General features: G+C 43.1%; 1 protein-coding gene across 4 annotated transcripts in view; it reads right to left on the reverse strand.

The window, feature by feature from the left end:
- The window catches only part of FRMPD4 (FERM and PDZ domain containing 4), a 198,023-nt gene that overhangs the window by 3,756 nt on the left and 179,784 nt on the right, over positions 1-14,483 (reverse strand). For all 4 annotated transcript variants that reach the window (XM_081858658.1, XM_081858659.1, XM_081858660.1 and 1 more), the window contains exons 9-16: positions 14,123-14,242; positions 12,402-12,538; positions 9,406-9,532; positions 6,105-6,194; positions 5,550-5,732; positions 4,099-4,237; positions 2,542-3,606; positions 920-2,206 (exon numbers count right to left, since the gene is read on the reverse strand). In XM_081858658.1, the coding sequence (XP_081714784.1) occupies positions 920-2,206; positions 2,542-3,606; positions 4,099-4,237; positions 5,550-5,732; positions 6,105-6,194; positions 9,406-9,532; positions 12,402-12,538; positions 14,123-14,242 (3,148 nt within the window). The remainder of the gene's footprint in view (positions 1-919; positions 2,207-2,541; positions 3,607-4,098; positions 4,238-5,549; positions 5,733-6,104; positions 6,195-9,405; positions 9,533-12,401; positions 12,539-14,122; positions 14,243-14,483) is intronic.

The following is a 14,483-nucleotide window of genomic DNA, read 5'->3' on the forward strand; positions in this document are numbered from 1 at the left end:
AGATAGCGGGGCCAGAGGCTGACCCAGGAGCCCTATATATACCTGAAGGAGTATCTCCATCCCCATTGTTTATCCCGGACACTGAGGTCCAGCTCCAAGGGTGTTCTGGTGTTTCTCTCATTGCTAGAAGTGAAGTTACAGGGAACTTGCAGAGGGCCTTCTTGGTAGTGGCGCCCTCCCTGTGGAACACCCTCCCTTCAGATGTCAAGGAGAAAAAGAATTGCACAACTTTTAGATGACACCTGAAAGCAGCCCTGTATTGAGAAGTTTTTAATGTTTGATGTTTTATTATATTTTTGTATGTGTTGGAAACCACTCAGAGTGGCTAGAGCAACCTAGTCAGGGTGGGATATCAATAATGAAATTATTATTATTATTACTATAAAGGGGTAATGATTTATGGGATGTTGTGACCCCCATGAGGCAGGAGCCAGAGCTGGGGGAAGGGTCTGAGCAGTCAGAGATGGGGGAGGAAGGACAGGATGTACCAGAAGTGGATAGAGAGATGGCGCCTGAAGGGAGGGAGCTAGCAGAATCCCCTCCCCTGCTGTCCCCCAGGACCAGGAGGGCCTTAAAAAGGCAGACACAGTGACATTTCTGAGTAGGAGAAGTTGCAGGTTGCCTGTGCTCTTGCCATCAGACAAAAGTACTTACGTTTGCATGCAGGCATGGTCCCATCATTGCTCCAACTTAGAGCACAAGCCTGCAAAGGGGTGCCAGCTACCTAGCTACCAGGCGCATGTGTGTGCATGTTTAGTGTGCTTCAGGAGCTACTGTTTAGTTTGTGCTGGTTGTTTGCCCTTCTTGGGCTGTGTGTGCTCTGGACAATCACTTCAATTTTTTATTTATTTTAATGGTTTAAAAAATGCTGCCCACGTCTCTTACACACATTCAGATTAACACTTTGGTGCTGCCGTACCTGTAGTTTCTTTAATCTTGGGGATCCTGTGACATCCATCTCTCAACGTGCCGAAGAGTGGGTCAGCGGAATTGACTGTGGGATGCATAACAGGCACTGCCATTCTGTGGCACACAGTTTCAGGCTGCTGGTGCAGCTCCTTGTATGTTGCTCCGTGGCTGGAGAGCATGGCGGCTCTTTCGTCTGCCGGAATAATGTAGCTGAGGCCCTTTCCTGCCGAGTCAGGGATAATGTGCTTCGCGTCCGAGGTGCAAAGAGGAGATTCGACCGGGGTTCCGCACGTGCTGCTGCCTGTGCTGCACCCTGCGTCCACTGAGGAGCACTGCGAGCTTTGCAGAGAAAAGTGGCCTTCACTCTGCAGGGATGACATGCGCTTAGCTAGGTGATACTCACACAATCTAGTCATGCTCTGCTCTGCTTCCGGAAGCTTTGGGAGGTGGCCATCGCCAGGTGAATTAGCATCTTCGGAGTCATTGCGCTCCTTGGGTGAAGAGAGAGTAGTCACATCTGAAACAAAATGTTCATCTGGCCCGTGCCCTAAAGCCCCACTAGGACTAATCTCAGGGTGCATTTCCTCTTTACAGTCCACCTCTGTTTTCCCAAGGCTTGAAACTCTCGGAACTGCCTTTCCGTTCACCGTTTCTGAATTTGGCTTCTCTGCCGCTCCCTCATCCGAAGCAGCATACCATCTTTGGCCATCCTTGCGAAAGGCAGTTCTTTCCACATTAAAAGTGCTTATGCGCTGACCCTCTCTTGAGGAGAGAGTGCTGACTTTGCCCTTTTGCTCATCGGCTTCTGTCTTTTTAGCCCCTGGCTGTTTTTTCATAACAACATTGCCATCAGGGGTTGCTTTCCCTTCCCCTTCGGCCGCCTTATTTTTCCGTTTCGTAGTGCAAGAATATATCACGGACCCCATGTGCAGCTTGCTGAAATATTCAGTAACGGACTTTGTTTCCATGGTTTCCGGTTCCATCTCCATGTTGTCTGAATGGAGAATCTGCTTGGAAGGCACAACTTTTGACTGTAGCTCTGCAACTTGCTGATTGGTTGAGGACTGTACAGATTTCAGCAGCAGCCCTCCAGCCTGGCTCTTGGTGATGGAGAACTCAGCCTGCTGCTCCACAAGCGGTTGATAACCTTCGTTTGTGGGCAAAAACAGGCGCGTGGCATTTTCAGACAGCTTCTGTGCTGTGGCCAATTCAGAAGTTTCAGTCATTTCGGAAGAGTTAGTCTCATTGCCAGAATCTGAGGATGATTCGGGGCTATATGCTCTCAAGATGGCTACACCTGCATGCCGTAAAAAATAAGAGCCAGTTAATGAAATCACGTCAGGCACTTCAATATACCGATAAGGAAAAAAAATATGGATTGTTTTAAGTTTTTTTAAAAAAATGGTTCTAGCATACTGATTCACATATTGCATAGTTTCCAAGAAAGGCAACTTAACATTATGGTAGTTCTATCACATGGTATGTGTAGGTGATGGAGGAAAAACAAAAACAAAAACTAATAATGAAATGTTTCCAAAAAAAAATGGGCTAATGATGAAAAGGCTAAATGGTGAAAATGGATGAAATGGTATGGTTTGTTTCAGTGAATAAACGTAACAGTGGTGTAAGAACCTGAGTTGTCATTCGTCTGTTGTTCCTCGGAAGCAGCCAAGGCCTCCAGTGCTTGAAGAGTAGAAACCACAGCATCATCCAGACCCTTTTCAGATTTCCCTTCAGTATTTGTAGGAACAGCATCAATAAGCGACACTGGAATATCATCACTCCCTGCATTATTAGTCTCTTCCTTGTCCTCTCCATACTGCACTGTGTGATTCTGAGAGTCTTCTTCGTCAGAGCTATCCCTGAATCCAGGTGGAGGAGCCGCAATGGCCATGTTCAGAGAATGCAAGAGGAAGTCGTCTTCATTGTCATCCCCTTCCGGAGGTGGGAGCGATGTCAAGTCAATGATGTCATCACTGGAACCCGAAAGGCTGAGCAGAGCAGGCCTGTTGATCTCTCCCACCATCATGTCTTCCTCACAGCTGACGTCGTCCTCATCTTCAGCATCGTCTGTGTTCTCTGCATAGCAAATGTCATGCAGCAGGGGCTCCTCTATTCCTTCCGCAGCTCCAAATATTTTCCCATCGTTCAAACCTGCATAAACGGAATTTGCAGCAAACTGAATGCTTTCAGCGTCAGGGGACAACTCCAAACTCTTGATGTCGTTGGCATGGCTTATATAAAGAGCTCTCTGCTTTTCCAGTGCTTCTGGACTTTCATCCAATAGTCTTTCATAGCCAAGGGTTTGGGGGTTAATGCCATCCAAACTGTGATCTCCAAAAATAAAGGATACTTTTGCAGCTCTTGGAGATCCCTGCGTTTTCTTGTTTGATTCTATTCCTCCTGAGTATGACAGTGCAGATTGCTGGTTTAAATTTTGGTTCTCTTCTTCTGCCTCTGCAGAGTCCTCTTGTTTGGCCAGCTGCTGATCAAGGACACTAGAATTATAAACACTCTCTATGTACAAGTGCCTGTGTTCTTTTGGGCAGAAAGTGCTGTCATTAGCATCTGCAGTTTTTTGTCTCGAGTCTATATACATGTGCACCTCCTGCTCTCCTTCCGCTGGGAATGTTGTCATTTTTGCTACACAGTTCCACTCGGGTCCATGGAGGTTATGCTTCCCCTTAGTTTCAGCCCCTAAAAAATGGAACAAGGGGGTAGAGAAGAAAGGCAAATTATCCAATCAATTTATGCTATCTCGCCAACTTCAGATTAGATTGCTATTCCTAAACAACCATGTTTTAAGATTGATCCTTTCCACATAACCTTGAAATAGGTTTCTAACAGTTGCCTATTCTTAGGCTACTCCTTACTTCTCAACGAAATCAAACGCTGAATTCTTATTGTGAGAATAAATCAAAAACTCAACCCATTTTGATTGCGTAACCTAACAAGCAGACTTAATAATTCTACTTGGGTTGGTTGACACCCCGATACCGATAAGGGAATTTATATGGCTCTGAAGTCACTTTCAAGTTCAACATGCCACCTGCAAATCGGATTTGCCAAGATACATACTTTTGCTTTCCTAGAAGGTCTCTGCTGACTGAAAGCAAAACTTACCTGAAAGGTAAACTGGTACATCATTTTGTATGTCTGTGTAGTCATCACATGATAAGTATACATTACCTGCTTCACGGTTTCCACTATTTTTCTTGCAGGCCATGTTAAATATTGAACGCCTGGAATCAACTAAAAGTCTATAATATCCAGCGGTTAAACAGGCAAGATTCATGGCATCTGACGATTCCATTAGCAAAGTGATTGGCTAAGGGAAAGGGAGGAAAAGCACAGCAAAGTCAAGGCTATAATCTCTGGTGGGGTGCCAGATTTAGAGCACAAATTGGTTTGTATGTTTTTTTAAAAAAGAAAAATAGTAAGAAAATATTCTAGATGGAATTAAATTGATAGTATGATCCTAGCCACAAGCAATTTCCACTAAGTTGAATGGGATTTCCATGAATTTGAGAGAGGCATCCTTATATGTCAGACCCACCCCTGCTACACACTCTGTGTTTTCCAGGCACAACATATCTTGTGATCTTGACTCCCATGTCTTATAACATCAAAATAATAGCAGTAGAAGGTGAAAAGACTTAAAAGGTCTTCCAGAATGGACACTTGAAATTATGAATGTTCATTTTTTTAGGTGGAACTGCCAATTGAGGCAACTGAGATCTGTTTTCTTAAGCCCCCACCCCCCAATTATTGGTCCAGGACCATTGTGGACTGTGTTTTCTTCTGTCCCAGTTCTCAGGGGATAAGCTGTAGAGATAAACTGAGACAAATTCAGGCCATGCATCAATTCCACCTAACAGCCCTATAACTGTATATGGGACTGGATGCTTTTAGAAATCTACCACAGTTCAGTATTTTGCCAACAATTGGCTCTGTGCCATTCCCACAATGGTAGAGCATGTAAAATATTAGCTCATATGAAAAACACATTTTCTGCTCGCTTTTGGTCAAAAAGTTTCACTTCTAAACAGTCATTCATTTTACGCTGAATGACAAGAGTTTTGGTATAAAGCCACTCAGAGCTGTCTTGGGGGAAAATAGCACAAGTTAACAAAATATGGTGAATTCTTAGTTTGGTGGTTTAGAAAGAGCAAGGCTGCATTTTATTTTTCAATGTTTGAAAAAGGTTTGTTGATATTTATTTTTCTGAGGAGATGTGCTGAGGTTAATGTTTCCCAAATGCTTTCAAAATCCATTGGAGCATTATGCAAATAAACTGTTGCTGGTCACTTCTTTCACAAAAGAAGTACTGAGACTGAAAATAAACATTAAAAAGCAGAGAAAAACAAATATTCTTCAAAATAATAATTGTAATTATGGTACTTCTAATCAGAGAATAAAGTTCAAGCTAAGCTTGTTTACAACTACATAGTGAGCTTTGACAGTAACTAAGATTATTATTCCAAGGTACGACAAGAAAATGAAAAGAAAGGCTAATTGAACTAGACCTGATGCTGAATTTGATGGATCACCAAATTTAAAGGGATAATTGAACTCTCCTTTTTTATTCTTACGATGCAGAGCTGAGAGTCTTACTGAAACAATTGTGACATTCAACTTACTTTTACATCTAGCACATGAAGCTCAACTCGAACAATAGTTTCATCTTCTGTAAACATCTCAATTCTGTTCACGTGGCTGAAATCTGCCAGCAGAGCTACCAGATTTGTTTTGGTGTTTATTACGTGGCTGATACCATATCGTGGCCCCACTAACAGTGTCACCTCGGAACGTTTTTCACCCTGCTGCAACACAGGAAGCAAAAAGAGAAGGGGTTTTCACAAAGCAAGGAAATACATGTGGATTTAAATCAGTATACCTCCACTTAAATCAACATTATGCATCAAATCCACATTATCTAACTTAACCAGCTAAGTTGTGGATCCTCACAGAAAATAATTTTACAAGATTTTCATCAGTGTATATACTTGGTACTAAGGGATGAAAAATCTATTTTAAAAGTACCTGATTGAAATGAGCCTGCTGGAAGCTGTACTAAAGCTATTGCATGATTTGGCTCAATATTACTTGTGAAGCAAATGATTAATTGTCTCATTAATTAGCCACTTGCAGAATACTCAGCAAACATTAAAAAATGATGGTGAGGGAAAGCCTACCAATAACGTTGCTTTGAATACACGGCCCCCATAAAGCCGTAGATCACTGAGGAACTTGAGATAGTGTACCTTGGCTTGCAGAGCAGAAAGCTGAAGATAAAGAGAGAAAACAATCAAATGACCACAGGAGTTAGGCGCAATGGTGACTATAATTCACTATAATTTTATTACACACCCCAGGCAAGCTGTTAATAAGGACTTCTCAAAGCCCATAGGTAAGCCATTCTTTAGAGAACTTCCTAAGGGCAGAAATTACTTTTAGATCTTGAAATTAGAAGTCTTATTTCATCCAGTCAGATGTAGTTCAAACCATATCGGCAGCAGTGCTTGAGAACTAGAAATGATCTAGTGCAAGACAGATCTGAATGACTCATTGAAGGATTTCGGAGGCAGAACACAGCATTCCATATAGTCAGAACTAGCCCCTTTGTGAAAAGTTTTAGAGTAGCAATATACCAGATTTTTAAAACCATGTGGTGGCAACAATTCCCCAAATGTCTACTGATTAATCCCTCTGTGAGTATGTCTCATTGCTACATGTGTTATGTGGACTGGATGAAGCTCAGAGCTACCGTACTTTACCATGTATAAGACTAGGTTTTTTAAACTCAAAAATAAGGTTTAAAAACTGGGGGTGTCTTATACACGGGGAGTGGGTATGGGTGACGGGTGACTGTTTGCAGCTGCGAGCTGCAGATTGTCATTGGTGATTTGTATTGGCTGTGGGAAATGGGTGTGTGATTGGTTGCTGCATCAAGAACTGCTGAGGATTGGCTGCTGCTGTGGCAATTGCGCTTGCAGTTTACTTTTGCTGTTGGTGATTGGGCAGATGCTTGTAGCAGACGCAAGCGATTGCAAGCGTCGGGTTAGTGATTTACTGCATTCCGCCCCCCAAAAATTGGAGGTCCCCCAAAACAGGGGGCATCTTATACACAGAAAAATACGGTACTTTTTTTAAAAAAAAAAATGTTAGCCACAGTTAAAAAGAAAAGCCTGATACTATTCCACCTTCAGCTCTTGCAATCCACTCAAACTGAGGCTTGAACTGCAGCAGCTACAGCAACATCCAACCCGAGGAAACTGAGGTATAGTTGTGTTTCGCCTCTCCTCTGACGCTTCCACAGATCCTTCTAACCACCTCATAACTTTCTGCCAGCACCACAGTAATAAAGTGGAAGGGACTGTTCACACGGGCCTTAAGATGCCATACAACCATATCCTTTAATGTGGGACCTTTTCTCCCAATACTATTGGAATATCTCAGTGCAGAATGAGATGCCTCTACCCAGCAGAATGAAGTCTTAAGACACTTTTTCAGTAGGTACCTTTTAAATAGCACCATCCCTAGGTGCTGTTGTAATGTTTAAAAGTCTTCAGATTGTGTAGACAGGGCCATTAGCACCCCACTGAGGAAAGACTGTGGGTCTTTAAAATTATAGCAGCAGCGTGAGGTGAAACCACAGAAAGGTGCCTTTCGCCACATGAAACCTGCAGCTTTCTAGCTGTAGTTGGAGTCCAACTCCTATCAGCCCTGGTGAGGAATTATGAAAGTTGAAGTCCAACAACATCTGGTGGGCCACAGATTCCTCCATCCCCGATTGAGAAGTTCCTTGACTGATGAAGGAACTGATAATGGACAGTCACATGCTGGCTACTGGTGTGATTTACAAATGAGGCATAATCAAGTGATTTCCCCACTCCTCAGAAGCCAGAATAAGTAGACTGGCAAGAAGGGCAAGTCTGAGGGGGGGGGGTGCTCTCTGCTCCCATCATGATATTATGTTTTGCCCACAGGAATATCAAGATGGTGGTAGGCGCCACATCTGCTTCACATGGTGTCTGCCTTTTCAATGCCAGGTTGAGCACTGGTGCCTACCCCCACTACTGCCCACTTTCTCTCTATCCGTTGGCAATCTTACCAGAGGAGCAGCAGGTAGTAGTGGGAAATGGCAGGGATCGGGTGCATTATTCAGCCCAACACTTAGAAAATCTGGTCTAAGTGGCTACAGGTGCCATCTTTATTTTAGACCTGAAGGTGCATCTCCACCCCCATCGCTGACTGAGGTCCAGCTTCGAAGGCCTTCTGGTAGTTCCCTCACTGCAAGAAGTGAAGTTACAGGGAGCCAGGCAGAGGGCCTTCTCGGAAGTGGCACCCGCACTGTGGAATACCCTCCCATGTCAAGGAGATAAGTAACTATATGACTTTTAGAAGACGTCTGAAGGTAGCCCTGTATAGGGAAGCTTTTAATGTTTGATGTTTATTGTGTTTTTATATTCTGTTAGAAGCCACCTAGAGTGGCTGGGGCAACCCAGTCAGATGGGTGGCATAGAAATAATAACAATAACAATGATTACTGCTGCTGCTGCTGCTGCTGCTACTACTATTTTCCCTTCCCCATCCTCTGGGTGCCCATGTAGCAGAGGCATTCTGGGAAAATGAAAATGGCAGTAGTTCCTTGCATCTTCATCAAATGCATCACTTCACAGCACAAAGTTATGTGCTGCCCCAGCAAATGTCAGTAACCAGCATCAGCCCTCTATGCTAGCTGCTGACTCTGGGCCCTGATCATAAGAATTAAATTAACATGTGTGTGTGTTTTTAAAAACCCCTGTGTTCTAATTTTTTTCCCATATTTTGCCAAACTGGATGTTCAAAGTGGTCCAAAAATATACGACATGATCTAGTCTAACTGATGCATTTTAAAGCCTAATAATTTCAGGAGGAGAGAGCTAAGTATGTACTTAAGTCTCACACGGCAATTGAATTAATGGAACTTAAAATTGCTTCCGTTCAGCTGAACAGTGTCTTAAAAGTATGAATAAAATTTCAAATGTATCCAATGTGATGTGCATCTCAAGGAGCCATGCCCATTAATGCCAAAGGCAGATCAATGGACCGGGATATTTCACTCACAGAAATGAATGTATGGCATGGTGAAGAAGATGTGTGGCCGTGGAAGACTCCTAGGGTAACACAGTTCGGAACAGAGAAAGCAATTTCCCAGCAATTGTGTTATGAAACATAGAAGCAAAATGAATACAGGTAGAAGGAAACTGTCATGCCCCTGTGGTTAACTAGCAATTTCCTACCATTTTCAAGATAAAATAATGGTTTTGCTAAACTAATTCCTTTTAATTGTTCTTGAAAAAATGGCAATAAGCAGTGCACATTGTACAGGCTGGCAATCTCTGAAAAATACACTGGCCACTTATTTCTCTGAAGGATGGGATGGAAAATCTCTGTCAGATGCAGTCCTCCTGATTATGAAAATCTATGTCTATTAAGATGCAAATGCATTACCTTTTTACCCGGAGGAACTAGGTTTTGATTTGCTTTGACAAGGTGCGAAAGTGCTTTCTTTATGTTCTTTTCTTTCATGCTTTGCAGTACAGCAGATGGGAGGAAAGTCTCCAGGCCCCATTCTTTTCTGCAATACAAGGCACAACTTTAATTCCACAGTCCTCTGACAATTACCTCTTCTAAAAGGTATCCCACAAGGTTGAGGAAGCATGGAGAAACCAACTGGGGGCAAACGCAAGTTGCTCACCTGCACCCAGCAGATGCTATTATCACATGGAAAAGTACTGTATAAGAATTTCAAACGCTAGAAAAATGAATAAAAGGTCATTTTGAGAAGTGGCTTTTGTTCTAAAGCCACAAAGCATGATTGTGTGTTGGAATATGTGATGGAAACAAATTGCTGATTCACATGTTCAGTCTTCAGCATGACCCAAACTGAAGGGGCTGCAGATAACAGGCTCCCTAAGCCATTCAGAAAGTTTGCTTGCGATTGCAACCCTCACACTGGGGATTTTGATGTTCTAGATAATCCATGTGGGAAGCTTCTCATGCAATTGGCTTACCCTTGCACAGTTCCATTTCAAGTGGCCATAGCGGCTGCCATGGGCCCACCAAGCCTAAGGTGTGCCCCATTTAAATGCTTTAGTCATGGACACTGAACTGCAGCTATTAATCCTTGCTTAGAAATCCTAGTTGGGCTACTTGTTTAGGCCAATAGGACTATGAGCAAGGATTCATTTGGAACAGTATACGTATTAACATAAATTACATGACAGCTTGTGTGATTAGAGATGCTGCGGGAACCCAACAGAGTCAATTTCCAGTGTAGATATTATAGTCCGGATATTATAGTTCCACCAGTGTGGAAGTGCATCCCAGACTCTCCCCTCTGCCCAATTCTCTCATTCTCTCTGATTTAATTTCCATTAAGGGTTTGATAACTTATTGGCAGCTGGATACATAACGTTTTGCACAAGCTTAGAGATTTGTGTTCTTAGTTTGCAGAGTGACAGGATCGATATTCCCAAACCTGGTTCCCTTAAGGTATTTTGGAGTGTAAATCTCATCAGGTTGGAGAAGGCAGGGCAATAAAAAAAAGTGTGGATAAGCCCCAAATCTACAATTCTTTGATAACTTAGGAAGTTATGGAATGCTATACCCCAAACCATATGCTTCAGGAGCTCCTCTTCCAGGGAGGTTTTTCAGTGGCCATAGTATGGGATGCCAATTTTTTCCAGGCAAGCAGCTATCCATTTGTTTGTTCCTAAAGGCTAGTCACTGTTTTATTGTGGCAATGGTTTGATATAAAATAGTTCTGACACTAGGCACAGGAGACTTTTAAAGTATTGCTGCCATCTCAAGAGTGCCATTTTAAGGGTCAGTAAGCACACTACCCCAACCACATGGAGGCTAGCTAAAATAAGTTCTGTCTGGCCACTTTTCTATGCTGTTGGTGTGACATTATTGAAGGAACCCAGGTTCCTCCATCTGAGCTGGATGGCAGAAGCTTCAGAACGGGCAAGTGGAAGCACTTCTTCACACAGCAAATAGTAAACCTCTGGAGTTTGCCACTCCCAAGGTGCAATGGCCACCACATTAGATGGTGACACATTATTTAGTCACAATAGCCTTGCGGATCAGAAGTACCATGCTTCTGAAAACCAGTTGCTGAGGAAGAAGAAGAGGAGTTTGGATTTGATATCCCGCTTTATCACTACCTTAAGGAGTCTCAAAGCAGATAACATTCTCCTTTCCCTTCCTCCCCCACAACAAACACTCTGTGAGGTGAGTGGGGCTGAGAGACTTCAGAGAAGTGTGACTGGCCCAAGGTCACCCAGCAGCTCCATGTGGAGGAGCGGAGACGCGAACCCAGTTCCCCAGATCGCAAGACTACTGCTCTTAACCACTACACCAAAGCAGGAAAAGGGTATTGCACTCAGGTTTTGCTTGCCATAGGTTTCTGGTTTGCCGTTGTGGAGAGCAAGACGCTGGACATGAAAATGTCATGGATATATCTAAGGCATCACAGCAGCTATTTTGTCAATGGCACCCCCAGCATTCCCACAAAATTAAAAATGTTTCCACTGGTCCAAAAAGATGGAAACCCCTGATTTACTGTATGACTCAAAATAGGATGAATCTTACCTTATTCATCTGATCTATGATTATATAAATAAGCCGGCTGCTGGACATACAAACATGATGCTTCCGCTATGTTAGCTGTTGAGGCTTCCGCCTTATCATAGCATTTAGTCATAACCATCAAGGGGAGCCCTATTTTATACACAAGACCACACCACTGAGTGTTTTGCCAAAAGAAATATTGAAAGGCATGGTGCGGGGGGGGGGGATAATCACACACTGACCCCTTTTTTCAGGATTAACAGATTACTTTGATGAAAACAGTTGCCTAGCTGTTATCCAGGCTGCGCATGAGGTGTGTGCATATTTAATGTGTAGCTGCTGTATGTAACAGAGGTCAGATCGCTGTAACTCGGCATTGTTGTTTGACTCGTGAGAGACCTTTTGAGTAGAAGGCAATGGTGTCATTTCAACAGCAGATATAAATTAAACAGTAAAAAAGAAGCAGTGCTAGTGGAGAACTAGTAGTATGATAAGACATACTGACTTAGCAACTGTCTCAAAGTTTAACTTTAAGGTTCTTAGGAGGGCTTTGCTGAAAAATTAGCAGCACAATCCTAACATGTCTACTCAGAAGTAAGTCCTATAAGTAGCAATGGGGTTTACTCCCACTTAAGTGGGGTTAGGACTGTAACCTAAGGCTACAATCATAGCCCCACTAACCTGGGAGTGAGCCCCAATGAATTCAATAGGACTTACCTCTGAGAGGAGATGGTTAGGATTGTGCTGATACTGAAAGTATCAAATTTTACTTGGCATTTGCAGTTCCATTTCCACCACAAATTCAGCTTGCACATCAACAGACCACATAAATGGTAACCACAGATATTACAAGGTTTGCATTCTATACTTACTCAATGTATTTGAGAGAGATTTTCTGCGTGTGCTTCGTGGTCACGGTTGCAATATACATTTGCAACGCAGCCAGTCTCAGTGCAATATCATACTTGAGCTCAGGTCCAAACCTCTCTTGAACCACATCGTTACAACTCTGTCAAATAACCAGCAGAGGGAGTATCAAGCTCAAAAATCTCTGATTTTGAACATAAACACCGCATTATGACTAATTCTTCTTTAAAAGGCAAGCTTATAATTAACAAGAACTGTGACTGCCAGATGAGCCATCCATAAATCCTTGAAGATCACAGAATGAGAAATGGCCAGGAAGACACATGAAAATGTTGATATGTAACATGGAGCTTCTTAAGTGGGAGTGAGCAGAAAATCACCCTGTATACTTTCCATGGCATGGACAGAGAACATCAGCTGTTCTAACTGGTGTGCTGGGTATGACAGGTCAGAATCTAGTCATGTTCAAGGACTAGGAGCAAGGAATCTAATTCTCTTTATTATCCTTTCTCCATCCAAAGTGGTGTTCCTTAGCCAATTCATGGTGAGTGAAAGGGCAGGTGACCAATCTACCACTTGGCTTCAGCAAATTAATATGCTACAAGGTGCTAACACTGTAGCTCCTCACACACGAAAAGGCCTAAGAGTTTGCACAACCTCTTTTGGCAGAACCAGGAAGAAGGAGCACAATAGATAGGTTCAGGAATGCAGATTATAGGATGAGCGTACATGCCAAATAATGAAAAAACGCACACTGGCATCCTCTTACAAGAGCTTTTGTTTGCCTGAGGAGCTCACTGCAAATCAGCAGCTGCTTTGCATGTGGAAGGTTCAGTCCCTGGCATCTTGACATGGGGCTGGGAATGGCTCTTGGAGAGTCGCTTACATCAGTTTAGACAAGACTGAGCTTGATGGACCAGTTGTCTGACTTGGTATAAAGCTGTTTCCTGTGATCCTCACTGAATGGTTGTTAAAAGGATGAGGTGGGCCCCATGCTGCCCTAGGCTCCTTGTAGGAAGGGTTGAATAACAGATAAAAATAGTCAGCAAGGAAACCTAGGCAGTTTCATCCATGCCTGTTATTTCAAGAAGATCAGTGATCCTGGAAACTAGAGGTGGTTAACCTGTGGTCCCCCCAGATGCTACTGGATTCCAGCTCCTATCAGCCCCAGGCAGCATAGCCAATTGCCAGAGGAACCACTTAAAGGGGGAACCGCTGCGCACACAGCTTTGTGAGCCCTGTGAGTCAATGCAGCAGGCAACTTCAGTGGTGGGTGGGATAACTGAAGCCTGCTTTTTGCAAGCACTGGCTCTCTTGTTCAGCTGATTTAGCAGGCTTTGGTTTTCCTGCCCATCAGCTGGGGTTGGGGAACCGAAACCTGCTTTCCCTTGCAAATGCACCATTGCCCGTGCACTTTAAGGCTCCCAATTGTGCATGGGCAGCAACAACTCCACCTGCACACACTGATGTCACATGAGATGTTGACTGTGGAGCTGGGGGGCATGGTTTGGAGAAAATGGCCTAGTGGGATGAATTTGAACCACTAGCAAGAGGCCAGGTTTGGCCCACCCCGATCTAAACCCTTGTGCCGTTTTCCTGCTATTCTCATCATAAACAAAATGTTGTTTTCTATTTCTTTTCTCTGCTCACATGTCACACGCCTTTAAAAACCTTCTCTTAAGGAAGCCCAAATTGCCCTGATTTATAGTAAACCCATCCAACTCACCTGTACATACAGATATTCAAAGGCAACCGCATCCCTTCGTAAAAGGTCAATGGGATCCTTTGGGACAAAACTAATTCTGAAGAGACATCTCATCTTATGGGAGCTTGGCCTCTGGGTCACCTGGAACAACAAAATGCATGTGTGGAATTCCTGACATTGCATCCTATTTTGCATAACACACAAACCTTGAGATGACTAGAGGAAAATCCTAACAAAGGGTATTATTATTATTATTATTATTATTATTATTATTATTATTATTATTAGTTCCCTCTCCCCCTTCATTTTTTTTTTTTTTTACAAATGGTAAGCCAAAGCAGCTTACAAAATAGTACAAATATTAAAACTAGTATAAAACCAA

This window comes from Podarcis erhardii (genome assembly GCF_964252035.2).
Source record: "Podarcis erhardii genome assembly, chromosome: 4".
Lineage (NCBI taxonomy): Eukaryota > Metazoa > Chordata > Lepidosauria > Squamata > Lacertidae > Podarcis > Podarcis erhardii.